This window comes from Buteo buteo, chromosome 7, assembly GCF_964188355.1.
Source record: "Buteo buteo chromosome 7, bButBut1.hap1.1, whole genome shotgun sequence".
Taxonomy (NCBI): Eukaryota; Metazoa; Chordata; class Aves; order Accipitriformes; family Accipitridae; genus Buteo; species Buteo buteo.
This window is the reverse complement of record NC_134177.1, coordinates 6,951,351-6,976,711: the sequence shown is the minus strand read 5'-3', so window position 1 is coordinate 6,976,711 and position 25,361 is coordinate 6,951,351. Positions and strand designations below refer to the sequence as shown.

Sequence of the window (25,361 nt, the reverse complement as noted above, 5' to 3'; positions counted from 1 at the left end):
GCTGGGCGGCCTCCCATTGGCGGTGGGAAGTTTCCCAGGCAGACCAACAGGCCTCGTTGGGGGAGCCCGTTGCTGAACGGGTGGGCGCTCTGCGCTGATTGGCTGCTGGAGGGGTTCGAAACGCTTCCAACGGCCGCAGCGCAGAGGCCCGGATGGAGCGGCGGGAGGGGGGCGGCAGGGCGGGAGCGGGCACCCGCCGCCTCCGCCGGTCTGAGGCGCTGCCCGGCTCCCGGCCGGGGAGCTCCGGAGCCGCTCGAACAGCCGTCCCGCGGCCGTACGGGCCTGCCTTGCCTGTCCGTCGCTCCCCTCACCGCCTCCCGATGGAGACCGCCGTGTCGTGCGCAGCGTGTCCAGCTGGCCTTCAGACCACCTTTGGGCACCGCGCAGAAGGGAGGATAAAGGCTTGCTGTGGCCACCGTAGAAATATTAATGCTGTTAATAATTCAGTAAGCTCTGCCTTGCCGAGGGTGTTTGTGCGCGTGCGTTACGCTGAGCTTCAGAATAATCAGTTTTATAGGAAATGAGGGAAGAGAGCTGCCAGGAGAAAATACGACTGGTCAAGATGACAGTCAGCCAGCTGACTCAGTGGCACCGATCCCAAAACAGATTAATTATGCCAGATGCTTTCTCCGTCCTTCTTAATTTTCTCTCGTACTAAAACTTGCTGATCTGGAAAGGAATTCTTTCCCAGGGGCTCAGCATCTCTGACACCTGATGTAGCATAGTGTCTCACTGGCCCAATGTAAAAAGAATGAGATATTTTCTATATCTAGAATTTTCTATTATATGCTAAATTCTTATATGCCAAACTGAATCCATAGATCTTGCTCTTTTTTTTTTTTTTATACTACAGATTTTTATTAGTTCAGGCATTTTCATGACTGATCCAGCAGCGGTTACTGCCAGTAAGAGTCCATTGACTTTTTTTATGATCTGGAAGAAAAGCAGAATAGAAAAGAGCAGAAGCAGCATTGTTTATGTGAATAAAGATTTGCCGGTGATGTACATGTAAATTAGGACTATTTTCTTGAGGAAAAGATTTCAGAATAACATCCTGCAAACCAAGGAGGTAATTTCTATTTTGACACTTGAGTCAGCCAATTATTACACAGTCCTACAATTACTTTTATTTCACATAGAGTAACTGCAACCATGACTTACCGTCAAAACACAGCCTAACCCGAGGTCCTTTTGTCACCTTGAAGTACCAGTTTGGGCCACTGTTTTGCAGTTCCAGGTCAGGCCAACCTTCGCTGGCTTTTCCCCTGTTCTCTCCCTTCTTTGCACTCTTACAAAGTCCTTTTCAGCCAGGTCTTCAGTCTCCCTCACACCCTGAACCACGGACCAGGTTTCTCCTAGGTTTGGAACAAGTTCTGCAGTATTGGAGTCAACATTGTTTCTGCAGTATAGTTTCTGGGAAAGGTATTGGTTATTGTACATTAATTCCACTTAACCTCGAGATCCTCAAAAAAGCTATATAAAATGTTGTGCCTGCAAAGACAGGAGAAGCATATTTATCGGGGCTGAGGATTAACAGGTGATATATATGCATTGCTTCTCAGTTAAAGTTTAAAAAGAACGTGATACCTAAACGTTCGGTACATAAATAGAGGCTCACTACGCATATGGAGAGTGGCTTGGGCATTAGCCATTCTCTTAATATACTTGAAGATCCAGAATTACAATCTCATAAAGCAATTAGGGTATTCTGATGAACCATCTTAAGCTATCCTTCCTGGGACCAACAGAACTTAGACAAGTCTGTTTTAGGTAGTAATCACTTAAGAGGGTAAGATTTTTTTTTAATCAAGTGCATTTATTCTCACTGAAGTTTAGATCAGGAATGATGACAAGACTAATTACTATTCTTCATATGTCTGACATTTAAAAGTCTAAGTGTTTTTCTTCTAAAAGGTTCTGAAATAGAAACACCTATTATTTTTTGTTGTGTGAAATGTAACATGCAGTTGAAACTTGCTGTTCCTTCCAGTTATCTAGACATCAGTAACGCAGGAGTATAGCATTTATTTTAATAGTTAAATAGTTCCCTCTCACAGTAACACCCACAGGGAGAACGTTCCAGGAGATTAAATCATTACGTGAATCCTGTCACATCAGCTATGTGGGAGCGGGGATCTCATACCTTGTGGAAGAAGACAATGAGGCCACATCAGAAGAGCTGATGGGACCCCAAGGGGCCTGAAGGAGACCTTGGTGCCCTGCGTCCTCTCTGGAAGCTGGCTGTCTAGCAACCGTTTCTTGGCTTCAAGGGTGTGAGTTTATGTAGGTAGACTGCTTGTCCCCTAGATACCTTGCAAGCATTTGGGGGTTTAAATTTGTTGGGGTTTTTTTTTGTTGTTTTTTTTTAAAGAAAGGAATCTTTCTCGGGCCACAGTGTTTTATTTTTTCAACCAACTGTCTTCTTTGTAAGTGCCTGGAAAAAAACAGATTCGTCAAAGAGCTATTATTGATTCAGTTTAGCCAGAGCAGTAGCTTTCAAAATGCGAGGAAGAGGAGAGATCAAGCACAAGATGTATGTGGGGGTCAGTGGGAACATGAGAAACCTCAGAAAAAGTCCATCTAGCCTTTTTATCTCTTTTTCAAAGGGGTAAGCAGATGAGAAAGGAGTGGGACTAGACCCAGTTTCGCCAGAGGTTTGGGAACAACGTCTTTTGTTGAAAGAGGTACAAATTCCTACAGTCAAGGATCCTAGGTGTGGAGTTTAGGGGCAGATGCTTGGGAAAGCAAGGGAACGGGAGCACACAAAGGAAAGGAGGCAGGGGAGCAGGGCACAAGGTAAAAGAGAAGGTGTGAGCGCAAAATAATGCACGAAGGGATGATTCAGTATAAAAAGCTTGAGACCTCAGGAATCTCACCTTGTGCTGCGTTCTTGACAAAGCTTGTTTCCAAACAGCCCTTTCACATCTGTAGTCTACTCAAAACTGAGCGAAAATTACAGAAACTCCATCTGCTGTTGTTACAAAAAAAGGTTAAAGATGCTTGAGAGTCTTAGTTCCTCACAAATTCCAGAAACTTTCTTCTGCAGCCTTTAGAATCAGCGAGGTTTTACTTCAATTCCAGTAAAGCTGTCTTAACAGCTGACCTTTTACTTCTTAGAAACATATTTTTCTTTTATTACCTTTTCATGTCAATTTTTAAAGGAAACTTGTCCTTTCCAGGACTCTATTTAGATTTCTGTGTGACTTTTTAGTATTACGAATTTGTTTTTAAAAGCAATGTTATTGTTAAAATAGCGCTCATTCTTTTTTCTGCATTAGATTCATAGTGCATGTGAATCTGGCTATTCAAATAAATAATTTGCTGAAGACAGGACTGTGCCTAGGTATTAAGTAGTCGCTCGTGTCAAGGCTAAACTCTACAGTGTTTATATTTCCTGCATGTTGGGGATGAAAAATAAAATTTTCTTGTCTTAGGTGCAAGAAACGTTCCTGTGTTAAACCAAAATTTGTTACTGACCTAGGGTAAAAAAATAAAAAAATCCCAGTCCAAAATAAAATTACAAAATAAACGTACTTTAAAAAATCTCCTTTCCGGCATTGTTTTGTGATGTGCTCAGTGGGAAACAGTATGGTTTCTTCAGCTAAAATAAGGGTGTCCCCGAGTTCCTCCTGGAACCACCCTGGATCAGGGATCCTCCCGGACTGACGGGCATCGGTCCCCGTCACAGCCTTCATCTCACCTTCTCAGCGGAGAAAGGCAAACTCTGCCCCAACACCGACGTTCCCGTTCTCTGTCGGCAAAGAGCTGCCACCGCCCACGTCTCGGGGTGTCACAAGCCCTACAAACGGACACCGGTGGGGTTGGCGGGTGGGTCGTGCTCGCTGCCGCCCGGCCAGCCCACCCAGAAGCTTCTGCAGCCCGAGGTGGGCGAAGGGAAGGGCAGTCAGAAGCAGGCACTGCGGCTCCGGGTGGCCCTCGGGGCCTCTGCCAGCCCACGCCCGCGGGCGAGGCCAGCCTCGCGTGGGTCGGCGGGGCGAGGCCAGCCTGGCGAGGCCGGCCCCGGCCCCCTTCCCCTCGGGGAACCCCGGCAAGCCGCGCCGACGCTCTTCCCCAGGGGCGGCGGCTGCCGCTGCGAAGCGTCCCCCGGGCGAGAGGCGCGGCGAGCTGCGCCGAGCGGCCTGCCGGGCGGGCCGGGCCGGGCCGGGCCGGGCGGGGCGGCGCTGCGCGGATAAGGCCGCCGCCAGCCGGAGCCGGTCCGCAGCCGGCGGACGGAAACGCCGGGACTTCCTTCTGCGGGGGGGGGGGGGGAGAGGCCGGCCCTCGGGGCGGTGCGGTCCCCGCGCACCCCGGGGCGGGCGGCGGCGATGCGGGCCGCCTGGGTGCTGCTGGCGGCGCTGGCAGCCCTGTCCGCCTACTACGTGTACCTGCCGCTGCCCGGCACCGTGTCGGACCCCTGGAAGCTGATGCTGCTGGATGCCACCTTCAGGGCAGTGCAGCAGACGGTAAGGCGGCCCCCCGGCCCCGCCGGCGTTAACGCTCCCGGTGCCGGCTCTGGAGAGGCGAACGGACCCGGCCCGGTGCCCTTGGGGCCATCCGGAGAGCCGAGGCGCGGGGCAGCCCTTTTGGAGTTGGAGCCGAGGCGGGGGAGTCGCCAGCGTCGCCGGTCTCCGCAGCGGGTTAGAGCCGGGGCCCGGCTCCGCCGTACCGGCTCCGCGACCGCACCCGGGAGGGGAGGATGGAATTGGGTTGGGGGGTAATGCTCCGCCCGCCCCGGGGAAGAGCAGCAGGCACAGCTCCGGGCTGGGGCGCCCCGGGCTGCTCGTGGTTTCCTCCCGATCCGTACATCAAGCGTGCGCGGTGTGGTGCAGCTGGCATCCAGTCTCTCTTCTGGGTTTCACGGCGCGGATCTTACTGGATGTGGTTTAGTCTGGTTCCCAACTTGCAGGCTTTTGGTGGGGAAAAAAACCCCTCATTCCGATACATTACGTATGCCTTAGGGAAGGAAGACATAGGGAAGCACTTTCAGATACTAAACTGCCTTGATTCGGAATTGTATTACTAAACAAAACTCTCTGAATGCTTGTTTTTTGTCACGAGACACACGTGACAGTTATGTCACTTCATGATGTCTCCCTCATTTTCTGCCAGTGCTTATGCTGACATGAAACAGATCAAAGACCACAAACTTTCTGGTAATGGCTTTAGCTGTGAACTTTATCTTCTTCTAGGATGATCTGATCTTTTACATGGATTGATCAGTCATGGTCAGGCCTGATGTAAGGTACTATTTATGTGCAAGTTTGTTGGTTTGGGGTTTTTTGGTTGCCTTTTTTTTTTTTTTTAATTTCCTAGCAGCATTTCAGTTTGGTTGGTTCTGAAATATACATAAACTTGTACTTGTGAGTGGATGAGAGCATCAGCATATTCAAAAAGGGATTAAATGAATTAATGGACAGAGGGCCCATAAACGGATACCAAGAGGACGAGATGGGAATGTACCTTCTACGTTCCTAATACAATAATTGCAGATGCTGGGAGGCACAAGGAAAGTGGACCACACAGTGTCCAGACTTGTGTATTCTGCCTGAATAGCTTCTCTGGCTGCCACTGTTGGAGATGGGAGTCTGGGAGTAGATAGACCACTCATCTGAGCCACTCGGGCATCCTCTCATGGTCCAAACGTATTGCTGAATCAAAGTGCATCTCTAGCATGAAAGGATAAAACCTGTTGGCTGGTAGAGGATAAAACCTGTTTGCTTGCATACCCTCCCATATGTCTGCTATGAAAATTACGCAGACGTGGCCTACAATAGCTTCATTCTTTAGTAAAATCTGTGGCTTGATGTTCACTTGCTCCGTGTTGTTAACTCAAGTAACTGAACAGCAAGCGCTCAGCTTGACCAAATGCATTGGTAAGTACGGACAGAAGGGCCATGATGCCCCCAAAGCATGCTGCCTGCAGAACACATCATAACAGTTCAGCCAGGAACGCGTGAATCAAGGCCATAACCTCTAGCTGAAGGAGACCTATCTTTAGAAAATCATATGACTGTGGCTATATATATGTATATTGCTATTGGCTTATGTACACATTCAGTTTGTTTATGTGGTATGTTGGGCACAGTCAGATGAATTCTGGTGCCTCTAGCTTGGAGGCTGAAGGATATCTCTTTTGGGATATTCTAGAGGTCATAATCCCAAGAGGAGTTGGCAGGACAGAGCCTGCCTCGGTAGCAGCTGGAGTAAACTGGCAGGCAGGGCTGAGGTGCCCACATCTGTCCCCGCTCTCTGGGGTGGGGAAGTCTCTGTTGGGGAGAAGTGGTAATTTCTTAGTTGTTTACATCTCTGGCCTTAGAAATACAAACATCTATAGTGAGAAAAATGACTAAACAAGAAACAGTTCCTGTAATGTAGCTTACAAACTAAAGGAAGAAACAAGCGAGTCTTACCCAGAAGCATAAAAGTGAGGCATTAGAGGTGCCCTGAATCACACAACAGGTAACCCTTGGGACATGTGGCATTCGTTTCCAGAGAGAAAGAGAAGGTGCTTTCCAAGTGTTCAGAAGTCTTTCCAACACTGAGAGACAGCACAATGTCAGGAATAAATGACTGTCATTAAGAAGGAACTGTGTGAACTGAAGCTAGAATTGTAAAAGTTGAGCTTGAGTATTTACTTTGTTAGACAGCTTTTGTGTGTGTATATAAAATAAAAGTGTATGTCCTTTTGTACAGCTCAGCTTCCCCTTTCTTCCTCTACTGGCTATTGCAAGACAAAATAGTTGTAACATTTCTCCAAGTGTGACCATTGAACTTTCACCCACTTCTGAACGTATTTTCAGCTTGCTATTTATTACTTTGCTTTGTAGTTTTGACAGCAGACACAAGTAGACTTCTGATTTTAAAATCACCAAAATATACTGCAATCCTTTTTCGAAGAGCATGAAACAAACTTCATGTGCTTCAAATACAATTGATTGGCTTTTGCTTGTTTTGAAATAGATTTGTGAAGACTGACGATTAAGCATGACAATTTCTTGTTAGGGATAATGTGTTTGTTTTCTCAGTGCATTAATAATCACTACCAATAAAGCATAATAAGGCTGTCACTGGCTTTCAGTGTACAAATGATAAGGTTTTGCATTTCCATGTGGAGCATTGCCCCAGTCAGCTACAATTTTTTAATTTTTTTTTTTAACAAGCTTGGGACTGACTCAGTGTCCTGGCTTAGCTTGAGAAACTTCAACAAACATTCAAGTATAATCATGTGGTTAAAAAAATGCCTAATCCTCATAGGACAGTTTCTGTAAGTAGGTTTCAAAACATACTACAGAATGGGACCAATAATGTTACCCTAGTCTTAATTTGCGGGGAACAGAGGTAGGAAGAGATGGAGTACCTTATCTGAGGTCACAAAAATTCCAGTAGCAGAGCTGGAAATTGCACTGGGTTTGCAGAGCCTTGTTCCTGCGCCCTCTTTAATGAGCTGTGCTGCCGCAGAATGAAAACAGAGAAACTTAGACTTTAATGATATTAATGAATTGATGTAAAAGTGCTTAACTGACAATGAGAGTAATTTGCCCCTCTCACCTGTCTCAAAATGGGACATGGTAACATTTTTACAGATAACCATGATGTAACAAAATTTTAGATCAGAATTGAAAAACTATGTACGTAACTATGTATACGGTACATCAGAACTGCTTCACTGAAGTTTCGACAACCACATAAAAGTAATTATGGAACTGAGCCATAGATTAAACCATAAGTATTGTTTTACTTGGTGTCTGTCAGGAAGTGTCTAAAGCAACATTTAATAATTCTGCTGTTTTGATTGCAGGATTGATACAGTTGTTTTTCACTTCTTCCCCTATTCACTCTCCCTTATGGACTAAAGAGAGCAGCATTTGTTTATTTAATAAGCCCTTTGAAAAGTTATTTCTGAACACCACTCTCAAGATACTTGCTATTCTGGTGCATGGCAAGGAAGAAAGGATTTTTTGGAATGGGGACAGCTGTTAGCAGAGGTTCGGAAGGACAAATGGGTTGGCATAGAGGCCATCAGATCGATGTATATGGAAGAAGGTAGGCAGCTGTACAGGAGAGAAAACTATCCCCATAGTTGTCCTCATCAGCCAAGCAATTCCATCATGCTTCTCTGCCGCTTACTTGCTTTTGGAATAAAATCTAGGGCATGGGACATCAACATTCAGGATTAGAGAAAACAGTAATTAGTTCTTTCTAACACTTTAATATCTACCCATTTATTTCAGAATATCTAACTTCTGGACAGTTGCAAATCATACCTGTAGCCAGCCAAGTAAGTTGTTGATGTTTTTGCATGGAAGAACACAGTCTTGGAATTGGTTTACAGGAAACCAAGTTCTTAGTTGTGGTGGGTAGGTCTCACAGCAGTGGTACCTGAGCAGAAACCGAACCACATTGGCAGTCCTAGTTGCAGTAACAGATAACTTTTCTCTCTATCTAGTATAAAAGCAGAGCATCATGGGTGAATAGGTATATGCACAAAACCTTACATTAAAATGTAATCTAGTTTCTGCTTCTAACTAATAAACTGTAAAACAGTCATCTTGGTTTCTTTTCAGTTCTAAAGAAATTCATAAAACTGAGAGCCCTTGTCTTTGAAGATTGTCTTTCTGTAACAGCATTAAAAATACATATTCTTTACTGGGCAATAACGCACCTGCATTAAGAAATGGTTCTGTAAAATTAAAGAAAATAGACATTCACCTTTAAACAGGATAAACTGCCTGAAATGCACACAAAACAGTATGTTCCGCACACAGCTAAATGGGGAAATGACCCTGTTTATTTTCTGCTAATCTCTATTATTGACTACGGACATTGTAGTTGGCATTTTGGACTCTAATGTCATAGAAATGTGTTTTGCAAAGTGATGCCAGAATGGAGGATAGTATCTGCATCTTTTGAGGTAGGAAGTTTAGTCTTAGACAGTTCAGCTGCCTGGTTCCAGCATCATTACTCATTTGAGTCATGAGTGAGATTTGGCTCAGTCCCGAGTAGTGTTGTATGAAAAAAGAGCCTTAGCTGTTTGCTTAATTCCTGATCCTGCTGAGGCCTGAAAGGTCACGGCAGGACCTTGGGTCTGACCAGCTGCGAAGGCAGTAGAGGAAGCAGCTGATGGATTCAGCTTGGCTTCAGAGGCACGCTGCCTTTGTGTGCTCTCTGAATGCGACCTGTTGCAATAATTTCATGGCTAAAGGTCAGAGACATGAAGCTGGACAGTGTCAGCTACGGAAGTCATATGAGGACAAAGAATCCCAGTCTGCTGGGTGCTGTTAGAGGTTAATAGATATTAGCAACAGAAAAACTTTTTGGGGATTTTTTTTTTTTTTTTTGTAATACAGAACACGTGACTAATATGGAGTACAGGTCCATGAGAGAGGTAAGCATAACAGCAGGGAGGATTTGGGATTCTTCATGAAACCACCAGCTGAGGAGCAAACAGAAGAATCCTAATAGTCTAGAGACAGGTATCAGTGGTTAAAGGTGAAGTAATGGTGCCTCTCTAGAGCAGTACTTTGTTCATTCTGTCTGCCTTTTACCACAACCCTGACTCCTTTTTTCATTTATTGAGAACTTTCTCCTACATCAATTAAATCTTTCAAGATCTGGTACCCCTCACCAAAGAATTTACCAGAAGGAAAGTGGCAGTCTTGAACTGTTTAGTCTCTAGGGGGTCCCTGGGTTGTCCCTACCTGAAAACCCCTGTTATGGGGGTGTCCTGGTAAAAGAGAAGGAGACTGTCCCTGTAGCAGTTGCTTTGCCTGACTTGGAGAGCTGGGGAGTGTTACGGTGCGAGTGTAAATCACAGCGCTGCCAAGGCAGCCATGGGTCATGGGGAGCCAAGGGCCCCAAAATGAAAAGCTGCAATCAGGAATGAGCAATGGGTTGTCAGTAGGGCTCTGTAAGGTGTCCACAGTGGTTACTTGCTGAATTGGCTCAAACACCAGCAAAATACTCACTTTTGCCTCGCTAGCCTGTCTAACCCTCCTCTCCTGGGCTCCTCCTGCTCACCAGCTCTGCCTCGCATCCCAGCAGCTGAGCGCTCTTGGTGTGTGTCAGCCCATTACTCGGTCCAGCCCATAGTGCCATGAAGTTCACCAGCCACGTTTCCCCAGAGTTACCTGTTCAGAAAATAAAAGTGTGTGTTCAGATGGATGCATAAAGCCAGTCATTGCATGGGAAAACTTGCAGCTGTGACCCAGACTGAGTGATGTGCTGTGCCTGTGGCTGGCACTGCAGTTCTGGGCTAATTGCCCACGGGGCTTTCATCTTTATACTAGCTTTTCTTTCTGTGAGCTTGTCTTTACTTTTTTTTCTGTAGTCTCTTAATTTCCCCCTTGTCCTTTTGCTTTCTCTTCCTTTTCACTAGGTTTTATTATTACAGCACTGTCTTGTCTCCCTTTTCACCAGAGAACATCGCTGTTTCTCTCTTCTCTTCCCCGTGCATGTACACACACACAGGTGTAGTTCCCAAATATATTTAAGTGCTATATTTGATAGCCTGCAACAGTCCTGCATGTTGTCACAGGAAGGGTGGTAATTTAAATCACACATACCAGCAAAGATCAAACCAATTATTGCTCACATGACGTGACTGGATACAGTTTTATAATGGATTTAAGGCAATCCGACTGTGGACTTCTGCCAAAAGGGCTGGTCCCATCCTTTTCTCCACTCCCTTTTTCCTCCCTTGAGTTATCGGTAAGATGGTGACCTGGCTGAAGTTTAGTGTTGTTTCGCTGTTTTTGCTGGGTTCATGTTGAGCTGGCGCAGCAAGGTCGTGCTCTGAGGCTTTGCGTTTGTCAGTGCCAACACAGGAAAGGTGCCAGGGAAGCACAGCCAAGAGGATGGGCAGGTCTGCCCATTGCATGGCAACATAGTCCTAGAAGACAGTTAGTCAGCCATTAAACCCATCATCTTCTGCCAGTAGTTCTATTACAGAGTGATAAGATATATCTATTTTAAATACTTATTTATAGAGAAAAAATATATAGGAATTTTATTTGTAAGAACTTTGGACAAGACTAGCTCTTTCCCAGCAAAAAGTGCAATCCTGATGCCTTATGAATGACAACCAAATAGGCTGATTAGATAGATATACTTAGAAAGAATCTGTCTGATAAGTGCTTGGCAAAAAAACTGCCTATGCCTAACAAAAAAAAAAAGTGGACTTTTTGTGCCCTGATGTACAAAGCCTCTCTTCCAGATTTTTGTTTTTGGATTCTTGGAAAGAGTGGTCTATTATAGGGGGAAAAAAAAGGCATGGAAGTGTGTAATTGAACCGCAGAGCACTGTGGCCACCTGCAGGTTAAGAACAGGGCAAAACACTTCTCAGTAAACAACACTAACTAGCCTTGAAAATGAAACATTTCTGATTCCAGGGGACACGTGAATGTGAACTAAAGTGGGAGAAAAATAAAATGGGACGTGTACTGCAACACAGTCAGGTCAGGCTAAAAAAAAAAAAAAGAAAACAAAACTACAGAAACGTTGTTATCTCTGGCAGTATTTCTAAAATTGCTTCCCAGTGGTTACCTTCCCTGGGAACCACGAGGATCAGATCTTTAGCTGGTTACATCAATGGCAGCCCAACAAATGTATGCCAAGTTATTAACAGATGTATTGCTTTTCTGATTTCAAACTCAAACTGGGTTTTCCTATGGGAATTTTTAAGTAATGGTGGGGAAAAAGTGTGATCTGAAGTTCAGAGATACAAACAGCCATGTGAATTCAGCATTTCTTCCTCCTGGGTGGATACTTTGTGTTTCTTCTCCCAGAGAAAAGCCTTGCAGTATAAAGAAATTACATTTCATCCAAAAAGCAGCAAACGTTTTAAAATTTGGATTCCCACCAAACTATCTCAGCAGGGTGACATTACCACAAGCTAAAGCAAGAAAAGAAAGTAATTTTTGTAAATTCTTGTTTTGGAAGTGGATTCTTCTCCCTGCTCGCATAGCAGCCCATTGTATTTGGCATAGATTTTGGGGGGGAAAATATCAAAGCTTGTCTCTTTTCTGCAGCAGTCTGCAGTGGAAGTGGGGCTGTGCAGGGTCTTTTCTATACAGCACCTGACTGAAAGCCAGTATTTCTTTTTTTTTTTTTTTTTTTACATTCAAACTAATGGTGACAGATTAAGAAGTTACATGGAAGGACCTGGGGCTGTAGACCTCTCAGGAGACAGATCTTCTTTGGCATGGATGCTGCTGAATGCTTCAAAATTTGCTTTCCTCTGGAGGTGTGTGTGTTTGCCTCCGTTAGCCCTTCCTTTGCCATGAGCAGGCGCTCCTGGCAGAGAAGCTGAAACCTGGCGCTGAAAGTGGCTGTGAAAATGGTACTGCAGAAGTACTATTAAGAAACCCAAGTCAAGAAAATGAAATAGGTGTCCTTGTGAACAAATAGAAACCAGAAAGACATTCTGAAACTCTTATTTGCAAAATCCTGTCTGTCACGAGGAACTGGACTTGGCTTCCACTTAGTTTTTGTACAGGTTAAACTATGGCAACTATCCATTCTTCACAACATGAATGCAGTTAGACCGGTACCTGGGTGACCCCGCTCACTCTCAGGTGTCAGCATGTTTAATTTGTACTAGCAGGTTTGCACTGCAGTAATGGCACTAGCAGAATTAAAACAGTAAAGCAGTTGTGTGTAGGCAAGCCCCATGGCACCTAACAGTTCACCTTTTATTCCAAGTATTTGGTACCTGTAGGAAAAATAACAGGTCACAGCTGACAGTTTTCCTTATGGTAGTGGTCCTACAGGTGTACATTAGGTATATGTATTAATTTTACCTCCCAACTCCATTGCCTTGACTGAGAAAGTTTTACAAAAGGCTTAGCTGATTATCCGATTTCTAGCCTTCATCACTAGGATAGAGATAACCTTTGCAATAGGGGAAGACCCCCCACTACTTTTTCTTTTTAACGGCCAGTCTGGACATCGTAGTCCCTGCGGTCCCTTTGGCTCACCCTTTGCCGTCCTTTCTGCACCATCTAGGGAATGGGAACAAGTACGCACTACAAATAGTGTGCAGGTCATATATGGGGAGCAGATCGTGACCATTTAGGCTGGATGAATGCCTTGAATCCCAGTACTGTCTGCTGAGAGAAACAGGTTTTTAATCTATTCAGGGCCAAGTTTAAAAAACATGAAAATAAAAATCCTGGATAGCCAAAGGGGATAAAATCTCTCTTCTACCAGTAAGGGCACAGAAAGCTCAGATCATTCTTCATTTTCATAGTTTTTTATCCCCACAAAAAAAGTAACATGCTTTAGTCTCTGGGGTTGGGGAAAAAAAAATCACTGACATGGCATGGTTCTTGGATAGTGTTTCAGATCCCTCCCAATTCAGCAGGTAAATACAGGACAAGCCAATAAACAACCTTTATGTTCCTTCAAGACCATTCCTGTTTTCAAATTTCTTCAATCCTTGAGAACTTTCTCAATTTCAAAGTGGAAAGACTTATGCTTTGGGGTGGAACAAGAGAAGGACTTTGCATTTTTGATACCTTACCACCACAGACATTTTGCCTGTGTAGTATTGCCCTCTGCGGGCACCGGTCTGAGGAGTTTCCCAAGTCCCATAGTGGAGCGTGCTGGTGAGTTTCATCTCCTTTCGGAGGTGGCTTTCAAAGGCAAGGATCAGAGTGCTCATTCACGGTTGTCTTCATCCACATAGTGCTTGTGGTTTGATTTATTTTGACAACAAAGACTCTTTAATGGACAGGGTTTTGTTTCAATGCAGCTTTAAAAGCATTAGAGGTCTTTGATAATCATTCATTTTCGGGCAAATATTCTAAGAATCTGTATTTGTTTTCGTACAGGACCTGCCTTTGAAGACAGTTGCATTAAACATCAATGCAGTATCGTATGATGCGCTCTGAAGTAACAGGAATAATCTTTTTTCTTTTTTTTTTTTTTTTTCTCCTAGTGTCACCTGATTCACTATCTAAGACTCAGCCATCACTTGATAGTTCTGAATTATGTGATATGTACCTTTGACAAGCTGAAGTCTGTCTCCTCCGAAGACATTAACATCACGGATGCTGTTTTTGACGGTGTGGAAGTCAGAGTGTTTGAACCTCCTGCAAAGCGAGATGAAAGGCTCAAGCGCAGCGTTGTTTACATCCACGGAGGGGGCTGGGCCCTGGCAAGTGCAAGTATGTGTCTGCCAGTAATTAAATAGGATTCTGGTCTGGTTTTCTCCTAGCAGGAGAAGCCAAAAGCCGTTATGCCTGCCAGGGATGACAATCCTGCTAAGATGTACCTGAATTCAGTAGAAACTGTCTCTGCTCTGGTAGATCGGCTCTAAGGAGGGAGGGGGAAAGATACTGTGAACACACAGCAAAAACGCATATCTTATCTGCACATGAGCTGTAAAAGGAGCAAAAGGCTAATTTTGTTACATCCTGAGAGGACAAAACAGCTTACTGTTTAAATTCCTGGGATGCCTGGACGGGCTTTTTGGACCAGCCCCCGTTTTCTGTGGTCATGTGCAAAAGTCGATCCTTGGCGATGAGGATCCAGTGACTAGGTATAAGGGGCTTGCCCCATTTTCACAGAGTAATTAGCAGAAGAGTGAGCTGAACAACACTGCATGTAACAGCATTGCTAGTGTTTGGCTCTTAATTAACACATACTTGGGAATACATGCTGCTGATTGCAGACAACAGGCGGTGTGATGAAGGAAATGGGTAGAGGTGAGTTACCCTCCCGTGGTCTGGTCCCCTCCCTTGGGGGACCACTGCCACCACTAGCAGAAATTACCTTGAAAATTAATGCTATTTACTCCAGTTAACTTGGAAGCCACAAACAGGATCAGAGGAAGTAAGGTGTAGCTATAGACAACGATAAGCTAACCACTGATCTTTGCATGTCGTACAGGAGGAGGAAAGCCTTGGGAGGAGAAAGGGGCGTGCGGTTCTCATGGCTGCTCCGAGATCCAGACCCGATAGCAGTTTTCCCCCTTTTCCTTCCCCATTGCTCCTGTGACATCATGAAGTCCATACAGCCCTGATGCATTCTGTGGCTTCATCTATAGAAAAAGAACATTGATGGGGTTTTCCGAAATGTTCCAAAACAAAGACTATATTGATTGCATTTGGACTATGCATGTATAAGTCACTTAGACCATGATTTAAGTGAGATTTAGGTTCCTAAATAGCTTTAAAATCTGTCCTTCACATGCCTTTGGAAATCCCAGTCTCTTTGTCCTGCAATCCTTACAGCAGTCGAAAATTTTGCTCCTTTTTCTACAGAGGAATTGTGCTTTGAGCTGGGTTTTCTTAGGCCTGCCTAAGGGATGTTTGTTAGCGTCTTGCCCACGTCATTTGTTCTGTAACAGTTTGCGTATGACTCTTGTTGTGCAAAAAGTTTATACTAAATTACTGCATTTTGTCTGGATGACTATAATTCAGCTATGTCAGATGCTATCCTCAAGTCCAAGATGCAGAAGTTAATGGCACAAATGTTACAGCTAAATATTAAATTCTAAAACTAGATACTTTAGAAAACGCTTGGAGTCTTAGTATATTTTATAGTACCGGAAACCAACGATTAAGTAACTGGAAGGGAATAAAATTAAAGAAAATCAGTCCATTGATAAACAGGATAGCTGTGATTAATCCTCCCTTAAATGAGTAGTTCAGTTGACGTTAATAGGGCAACTCATTCGAAACTGAGCAATACATGCTATAACAAAATGAACAACAAGGAGTGACTCATATAGTGATAACTGTCTCTGGATGCTAATGTCCTCAAGCCACTGGGTAGGGTACCTTAAATTTTGCCCAACTGAGAGAATTGTGATAGGTGGATGAAATGACATGCCCCAAGTCACCAAGAAACAGACGAGAAAGAAAGCATTAGACTGCAGGACTTATCAAGGCATGAATTTTGTTCCTTCTGCTACAATATGTATTTGGCACTTTATGGATTGCAAGCTGATCTCATTTACTTTGCTTATATTTGCATCATATGTTTATATTTTCTAAGAAGGCTTACGTACGCCTTTGTGAATATTGACATAAGTGGATTCTTACATCCCTAACACCATGTCCTTTCGTTCCAGGAACAAGCCTTTATAACAATCTCTGCAGAATCATGGCTGAATCTCTCAATGCTGTAGTTGTCTCAGTTGAGTGAGTAATCTAAAACTGATAGAGTAATTTTAAGGTATTAGAAGTACCTAACAGAGTTCTTCTAGCTGTTCCCTTGTTACTGGCTTGTGTATAAGGCTTTAACTTGGACAATAACTCTCTTTACTGGTCTGATATTTTTACCCTTTTAAAATTACAATAAATTGGAACGGTATAAAAAATTCATTTGGGTCTCTAATTATTTTAGAGGTCATTTTAGAAGGCAGAAATGTGGGAAAAGAGAGTAGCACTTAATTCAGTTGGACGAATACTAAAATGCAAATTTTAGTGCATCTTGCAATTGTATCTACATGTAAGGAGTGCAGCTAAAACCTGAGATTACTCAAGGGCCAAGTTATGATTCAGTAAATACTTGTGAACTTTAAACAGTCAAACAAAAAACCCAAACGCATTTGGACATGATATATACCTGAAGGAAGGCTGAACCACATCACTATGCCTCCTCACGAAGTAAGAAGGACTTTCTCATCCTCAGTGGCCACTCCCACTGCTGCAAGGTTTATTTTTATATCTATCTATATATCTAAAAAATTATATATGTAATATTAAAATACATATATTAACCCCCCCCAAAAGTCTGTCTGTAAACCACAGCTTCTAAGTTATATTGAGCAAGGGTCAAATGATCAAATCGTTTTATCCCTGCTCATTAAGCAGAATACACTGTGGAGTCTGGCAGATTCCTGCTGCTCTCTCAATCTCCCACTGTTCCAGTCATCTCATTTAAGCCTTGTACTCCAGTCAAGAGCAGAGGACTGCCAGGCTGCCAGACAACAGAGGAGCGGGGCTGCTTTTTTAACCCGCTGAACAATTCAAGGTAAACAAACCTCTCAACTAGCTAACTGCATTACCTAGATGACTCCAACTTGATTGGTACTTTTCTCATCCTTATTGTCAATATTTTCTTGTGCAAACCCAATTACTTGATGCAAGTACTCAAGTTTCCCACCTGCAGTTGATTACATACCAAGCTCTGTGATCTAATTGCAACTTAATTATATGGAGTTGATGTTACTTATTCAACCCTCAAAGTGTACTTTAAAGGGTAGCTTTTTTTTTTTCACTACCTTGTTGTTTATTAGCAGAAACAATGAAAAGTAAAAAGGCAGCTGTTGGTTATTCTAGGCGAGCAGCTATCATAGGATTGAAAAGTTCCTTATTATTCCTTTTCTGATTTATGGTGGTATAATTCTGCCTGTTTCTCTGAGTTATTGTTTACCTCTTCTCCTTAGCCATTATATCTTTCAGTCAAGGTGTTTGTACTCAACTAGTGAAGACTGATTAGATTTCTCATTGGTTTAATTGCACGTCTCGCTTTCATGATATATGCACAGTCTGTTATCCAGTTTTGCAAGGAGTTCCCAAAGGACTCTTTCATATTCCTTTGCAGTTGATGCAATATATAGAGTGCTTTCTGAAAGCAGGTCAAAGGTGGATTTTGAAACACTTTTTGTGTAAACCTAAGTTTAAAATTTATTCTGCATATGAAACTTTTTTTAGCTTAGATTATGAAGAAAATGTTTTGAATCGAAAAACTGGATTTTGTTTTGCTCATTTTGCTTGGCTCTACTGAGAATATGTAAAATCTGTTGATTGAAAAGCTACAAACAGAAGACATGCTTTGTACCATAAGGCCTAGTAACAACTCTTAGATTACGAATTATTCAGTAAATATGAACAGACTTCTCCTGCACTGTTATTTAGAAACTGAGAAAATCTCACGGATGGGACTCAGCTGCTGACTGTTTCTGGGCAGATCGTTTGCTCTCTGTGCCTCAGTTTCTCCACCTGTGCAATGGGTATATTCCTGCTGTGCTCTTTGATGAAGGAGAGGATTTACTGAATCTGTTGCATTGGAGCAAACTGGTATTCACTTCTTGGCTATTGTTCATTTCATGGCATGGAGGTATAGCAAGGTTCATTCTCTCCTGAGCATAGGTAAAAATTTGGGAAACAGAACTGCTTAGGTGTTTGGCTCTGTGGAATCTGTTGGGCGTATATGATTTACTGTGCCTCATACTAGTTAAGGTGGGGATTTGGGTCAACACCAGCCTGATTGTCATGACTCCCTTGCCAAGGGTGTTTTAAATATTCATTCATTTTTATAATGTATGATTAAATCCTCTAATGGGAAATCCTAGGAAAGTGCTGCACAATTTTATACTATCTTGGTATTATTCATATCTAGTAGGTTCGTATTAATCTTTCAAAATTAGAGCATTAATTAAAAGATTAAGTCTTACGTAAGTATTACACACCTCCTATTTTTCCCATAATATTTATCCTAATAAAATAGTTATATGCCATTAAGGAAATACCTGATATCACCTGTTAATCCTGAAAGAGAGGTGCATTGACGGTAATAATTGTCTCTCATCTCTTTTCTTCGTAGATACAGGCTGGTACCAGAGGTGTGCTTCCCTGAGCAGTTCCACGATGCTCTCCGTGCGACTAAGCATTTTTTGCAGCCTGATGTCTTAGCTGAGTATTCAGTTGACCCAAGTCGAATTGCAATTTCTGGCGATAGTGCAGGAGGAAATTTGGCAGCTGCTGTGTGTCAGCAGGTAACATCCAGCGTCTGTTATGTATTACGTTACGACAAACCCTAATTCAGTGATGCATATAGGCTGACAGACTCTTTGTGCTTCATCATCACAAGGTGATGTGCCAACCCTAAAGACAGAATGGTGGGAAGCCAGCATCTAGTCACTTTACAGAAGAAAAATGAGTCAATCGGAGTATGAATCACATAGCTTGCAATGTCTTACTACAGTTACGAGTTGTTATGGGCCAGATTTTAAGAGCAAGTAGCTAAATTACTTTTTTTACCCCTTTTGTTGGCGAATTCTTTATTTTTCTAAGTAGGTAACTAGCTACATGCATAATTTATCAATTTAGCTCCCTGTTTTTAGATGCTTGTCTCTGAAAATATGTTTTTATTTCTTTCAGATACAAATGAAGGACAAAAAATACAATAAAGGAAGCTTAATTCTTCTGTTAAATTGTCTTCCTGTAACATTTCGCAATTTTAAGGAAATTTCTTTTGTGTATCTGCAGTTTAAATGTAATCTGAATTTAATCTAGCAAAGATTTTAAAGGCAGCCTGGGGCAAGTAATAATATTTTTCATGGTTGAGTGAAATATTATTATTAGCTTTTTTGTACTGCCATAACCATTGGTGATAAGAAAGCAGATACCATGTCCAGACAACTAATTATCGTGACAACCTTGCAATATTGAATTAGGATGACAAAATTAATAAGAGACAATTACACAAAAAGTTTCAATATTGAGGACTGATAAACATGATAGCACCATGTTTTGGAAAAAGCATTCCTAATTTATTTTCCTGATGCATAATTCTTTTTAAACAAGCTGAGATATGATAGAGAACCGTGTATCTTGTGTAGAAGATGAAGCAAAACAAGTGTTTGCTAATTCTTCCAGGAAAAGGATTAGGGGGCACCAAATGTATAATTGGTAGGCTCAAATCAAATGCAGATGGCAGTGTCAAGTCAAACACAGAGAGGTGCTTCTGCACATGGTCAGCCTTTGCTAGAGGAAACTGTGGATGCCAACAATTTGTATATGCTAAAAAGACAATCGGATAAATTCATGGAAGAAAAATCCATGAAAAGCTGTTAAAAGCAAGAATAGCTCCTTTGATTCAGGAAGTCCTTCAGCTGCCAATTCTTAAACTGGGCACTGTGTTACGGAAGTGCTTTTTTTTTCTTCTTGCACCCTTCAATAAACTTCTGCCACTGCTTTCTGTTGGAGACAGGATACTGGGTCTACCTGAATGGCCATCCTTATAAGAGAAGAAAAAGATCAGGTTGCTAATATTTCAGACAAAAGAGCAACATTATCTGCATAAGAGCAGAATTAATCCTAAAAATTGTCAAAGGAATGGTTGCTTGTATGAAGTTCTAGGTTGATATTGTAATGTTTATTTGCTTTATAATCCCAATTCTATCTTGTATTTTTCCCACAGCTTAGCAAAGATGAGCATTTGACCATCAGACCGAAACTACAGGCCTTAATTTATCCAGTCCTCCAGGCATTTGACTTCAATACACCTTCTTATCAGCAGAACATGAATATGCCCGTTCTGCCTCGTTATGTCATGATCAACTATTGGATAGATTATTTCAATGGTAATTACGACTTTGCTCACTCACTGCTGATTAACAACCACACTGCTCTTGACGTTGGCCAAGCTCTCTCTTTCAGAGGACGTCTGAACTGGACATCTCTACTGCCTTCATCGTTCAAAAAGAACTACAAGCCTGTAATACAAACCACAGGCAAGGCTGAAATCATCCAGGAGATACCAGCGCTGCTTGATGTACGAGCAGTCCCCCTCCTTGCAGAAAATGAAACTCTGCAGCTGCAGCCAAAGACTTACATCCTGACCTGTGAGAATGATGTCCTGCGAGACGACGGGGTGATGTACGCCAAGCGCTTGGAGAACGCTGGCGTGGAAGTCACGCTTGATCACTTCGATGACTGCTTTCATGGCTGTATGATATTCACCATTTGGCCTACTGATTTCTCTGCAGGCATTCAGACCAGAAACAGCTATATAAAATGGCTGGATGAAAACCTCTGAAGAGAGAGTCTCTCTAGAAGACACAAGGTGCTCAGCTCTGGTGTCTGTTCTTGCTAAAAAGCCAACAATGAAAAAGTGCACTTTTCCAAATTCTGACTTTATCCGTTCTGCTGCAGCTGCTGGGGGTTACAGACCACTAACTACAGCATTCACTAGCTCAATTGGCCTTGCCCAGCAAAGTATTTTGAGAAATACTTTTTCAAACTTTGATTTGTTTTCCCCTTCTTTCAGCTGACAATTGCCAAACATAAACAAATGTTGAGCAGGGAGATCAGCATTCTTGTAGCATTCTTAACTGCCTGCAACTTTCCAAGCTTTGACTCTTGATTAGGTACAAAGGCCACAATTTTCAAATGGTGTGAAGTAAAGGCAAACACCTACATCTATGTCTGAATATCTAAGAATGGGAGCTAGTTTTCAACAGTGGTGAGCACTTGATGTCAAAGAAAGTGTGAACACTCTCTTCTTTGACAGGAGAGCTGTGCATTTGAATGTCAAGCATGGATTTAGGTGTTGGCTTTTAGGCATATAGACAAATGGCTCGTTTGAATTTAAAAAAAAAAAAAAAGCTCTTCTAGGCAGTTAAGATGATGCTAGACAAGTCTCTTAGCCAAACGTGTAATTCAGCTTTGGAATTTGGTCTATGTTGCCTTTTAGTTATTTATATTTTATAAAAGCACAGGACTAATATATTTTCAATAAAAAGTATTACAGCATACATACAAATATCTAGGATAAAATATTATGTGTAGCAGCAGAATCCAGGTTGCTTATGTGAGTGAACTTCAAAGCTGACTACTTATTTGGCTAAAGAATGTGACTTCATGTGTGTTTAAAGCCTCAGTTTTATGACCTCCTTACAGAAAATACTGAGCTTACTAAAAATAATCTGCTGTATGGTTTGCACTAATGTTTGTAATTAATAGTAGAAGTTTTTGTTCATTGACTTTTCTTTTGTGCTTGTAGTGTTCATTATAGTTCATGCTTCCTGGAGGGAGTGAAGCAAGCAAACAGAAGTGGGGTCTAATCTATATGGAAGATTTAAATCTGAGCTTTGCAGCTAAACTTTGTCTTGTAGACTGACCCAAAACACTAGGTAAGATGATCTTGCTATTGTGCAACAAATCTCTACAGTTTGAGCCAGACTGTAAAATTTGGACAAGCAGAACGGGGAATGAAACCACTTGGGACAGCGTATATTGTCCAGGATGCTTACAGCTTGCAGAAATGAAGGTTGTGTCAAAAGCCCGGTGTTTCTAGGCAAAGAGGAGAGAGTGGCTGACCCTTGACTAAACTAGTGGATTAAATTCATCCTCAGCTTTACCACAGACTTCCTGTGGGACCCCAGGAGAACAACTTAATCTCCTTATGCCTCACTTTCTTTTTCTGCAAGAGAGGGAGTAGTAATTTCCTACCTCACAAAGGAGCTGTGAAGCTGAATTGGCAGGTGTGGGTGAAGCACACAGATGTGACAGTGACTGGCAGGCACTGAACAGATCCCGTACCTTTGACTTTCCATCCTTCTCTAATAGCTGGCTCCGAGCAGCCTGCCCCGTGACAAGTGGTGCGGTTAGGCTGCGGGGTCCTCCCGGGCAGTTCACTCGTCTCTGTCCTGGCTCCTGTGAAAATACTTTAAGGTGAGGCTTCCTGGCTGCTGGGAGATAATGACAAAGGCAATTTCATTAGAATGTTTCTTATGGCAGGATTCTGAAAAGTTCTTAAAAAAAAAAAAAAAAAGTTACTGGTAGATCAAACTGCCTTATGTCATTTAAAATATATACAGACCAGTCTTCTTTCACTGATATTTAAATTAAATAAGAGAATGGCTTTATTAAAACATTGCTTCCTAGAAACATCAGGTAGTTGATGTGGTTGTATGTATTAAGGAAAGCTATTAATGAGAGAAGGCCTCGATGTAGGCTCAGTCATGCAGGCTGAAACTCATTTTGGGGCATAGGTTCACACGGAGGTCACAAGGCAAAGCTTTTTCAACAGTGGCTCAGATTCTTTTTCCATTTGGATTGTTACAAAGACTTGGTGGAGTTAGAACAGCCGAGTGACAATCTATCTGAATCAGAATAAAATTTGGCAAAGATATCCAATTAACACTGCAGAAGAATTCAAACTTTTTTCTAGATTTAAACCCTCTTTTCTCCTTTCCCCTATAAACACAACTTCAGTAGATATAATTTACACTTAACAGACAGCAACCAAAGTTATGTCCATTCAAAAGGCAGATTACTAATCTTGAAGAAGGGTCTGCTGCGGCATCCTTTCCACTGTATGGAGGCGGCTTCGTTTACTTGACTTTAGACCACAACTTAGAGCCTCAAAAAATATCATTACACTGAGTTGTAACAACAGGCTTCTTCTGGCTTTCCCACTTAATGAGTAGACCCATGTCAGAAAAGATGTAATTTATATCCACCTGCTGTCATTAAAAGATAGTAGTAACTGTAGTACTGGGAAAAAAAGTGGTTAATATTCCTATAAATTCTGTAATTATTAAGTTTGCCTGAGAGCTGTCTGCAAAGCTTTAGATCAGCATTTGTTTATAGCTAAGTTATAAATATCTGCTATGAAGCTATAATGTAATTGCTGCTGGGTTTTTTAACTGAAATGAAATGGAGAGCTGGAATATATATATTCATGGAGTTGGTTGTAAATTTCCTTCATGCACTGAAGCACATTAAAGTCTTGGCACAAGAAATGGTAGTAAGTATATAACTGGACTGAATGTGTTTACTAAGTCATCACCAGTTTGATGCGACATCCAAGATCGCAGCACAACTTGGATGTGATGTTACAGTATTAACTAGTTCTGTCAGAACATCTTGACTACTTTTATCATGCAGCTATATGGTTTAAGTATGTGATAGCTGCAAAGATACGTGATGGATCCTATAACATATAAAAAGAGGTCTGAGCTCCAGCTATAAAAAGACCTTTTAGTATATAGCTGTGCAAGACACCTGATTAAAATTCAGTGTAAACCTTGAAGTAAGTGTCAGTCTAAACTCAGCTTTCCTCCTACTTTGCTTTGTTCTCCTTGCCTGCAGTCCCTGTGCCCAAAGTTGAAAGTTGAGGGTTGTGGCCAGCTGAGCTGCTGCAAGCTCCCAGAAACCGAGCAATATCTCAACTGAGAGGTCAACTGGGGCTGGCAGGCATGGAAAGCTGATGCCTGCTAGGAAGAGATTAAGATTAATGCATGTTACAACACCTCAATTTGTTCATGTGTTTAGTCCTACGTCTCCTGAAGCGTTTCCTCAGGCGTACCTAGCACCTTCATTCCTTGGTTATTTCACAATGCAGTTTAGGGCACTGTACACGTTGTAGGATCTGAGCAAGTATTTGTAACAATATTTTACCTGTGCATAGTAAAAGTCAGTCTTCTCAAAGAAGATAATAAGTTTGTCTACTTCTCTTTTCATGAAATCAATGAGTATGGCTAGCTACTTTTTGTAGATAGCTTTTTCCCCCCTCCTACAATTAGATTTCATCTATCCATTGCAAGAATATCTTGTTCCTGATGACTGTCAAAATATTCAAATGTAAGCTTTAAAAAAAACAAACAAAAAACCCCAAACTCACTTAACAGCACCTATAGTCATTTGTATCCTACTTTCATAGACCTGTGAACTGTAATAGCAGGTCTCCAGTACTTTGGCGAATATTTACAGAAATTAATGGAGGTTTTGTCTCTCTAGCTTAGGACCTCTTAAAGGATGGGTGGTCAGCATTTCTAATAGCCCAAACCCATTTAAAGATGTTTCATGATGCATAAAAATCACAAGTGAGTTGAATTTTCTAACCTTCATGTAAGTAATTCCAAAATTGCATCCCTAGCCAAAGCAGAAAGGCCATTGTGGGTTTCAAGTCCTACAAACTAAAAAGAAATGCTTTATCTTTAAAACATTCTTTTATAGTGTTTGGGCCTCTATATTTTTTTAATCTCTTACCAAACTTTATTAGAAACTTTTTCAAATAAAAATACTAGAAGTAGATTAAGCCGTGTTAAACCTTTTAAGCTGCTATGATCTGTAACAGTGATGATGTTAAAAAAAACAAAACCAGCTGGTTTAATGTTATCTTATTTATGATGTTCAAAACCCCAAAGTACAACATACTTGATGTGAACGCGTTCAATATCTTATGCATGACCATTTTTTGCTTTTTTCCCAGTGCAGGGGAAAGATCTTGTAAGATCCGATTACCAAGTGTGATTGAGATGTGCTATCAAAATGAAGAACAAATAAATAAAGTGAAATATATCTGTGATTTTTTTTTTCCCCAGGACCTGATTTTATTTTCTGATGCACAGCATTTCCAATTTGAGTTTTCACTTAGCAGAGGACAGTGAAACAGAATGGGACACCTCAGCATTTCTGAAGAAATGCTGAACCAAAGCCAAAGTGGTTGTTTTCAAGGCAGGAAACCTTTCCTGTGTGTCTGTGGGCTGCGAGGGTGACCTCCTCTTACTTCATTTCTGCCAAATGATTAATGGTGACCACATCTGCTGGTGTTGAATAGTGGACGATACCTGCACTAGTGCTATTCTTTTCTTTCAAAATAGACAGCGGAGCTCCTGT

At 42.1% G+C, this 25,361-nt stretch overlaps 1 protein-coding gene and 1 long non-coding RNA gene across 4 annotated transcripts; one reads left to right on the top strand and one right to left on the bottom strand.

Moving 5' to 3' along the window:
- Positions 1-843: 843 nt before the first annotated feature.
- On the bottom strand, positions 844-4,248 carry LOC142032599 (uncharacterized). Of its 3 annotated transcripts, XR_012650909.1 has the most exons (4): positions 2,877-4,248; positions 2,144-2,434; positions 1,162-1,491; positions 844-933 (listed from the first exon to the last, which is right to left on the bottom strand). It is a non-coding gene; the product is annotated as an uncharacterized LOC142032599 (long non-coding RNA). The 3 variants fall into 3 exon arrangements; XR_012650907.1 differs by having other exon boundaries at positions 854-1,491; positions 2,877-4,247; XR_012650908.1 differs by having other exon boundaries at positions 854-1,413; positions 2,877-4,245.
- Positions 4,228-25,050, top strand: NCEH1 (neutral cholesterol ester hydrolase 1). The gene is made up of 5 exons (XM_075031397.1): positions 4,228-4,463; positions 13,937-14,165; positions 16,076-16,145; positions 18,556-18,727; positions 20,155-25,050. The coding sequence occupies exons 1-5, from the start codon at positions 4,326-4,328 to the stop codon at positions 20,770-20,772; spliced, it is 1,227 nt and encodes a 408-aa protein (XP_074887498.1). The 5' UTR covers positions 4,228-4,325; the 3' UTR covers positions 20,773-25,050.
- The last annotated feature ends 311 nt before the right edge of the window (positions 25,051-25,361 follow it).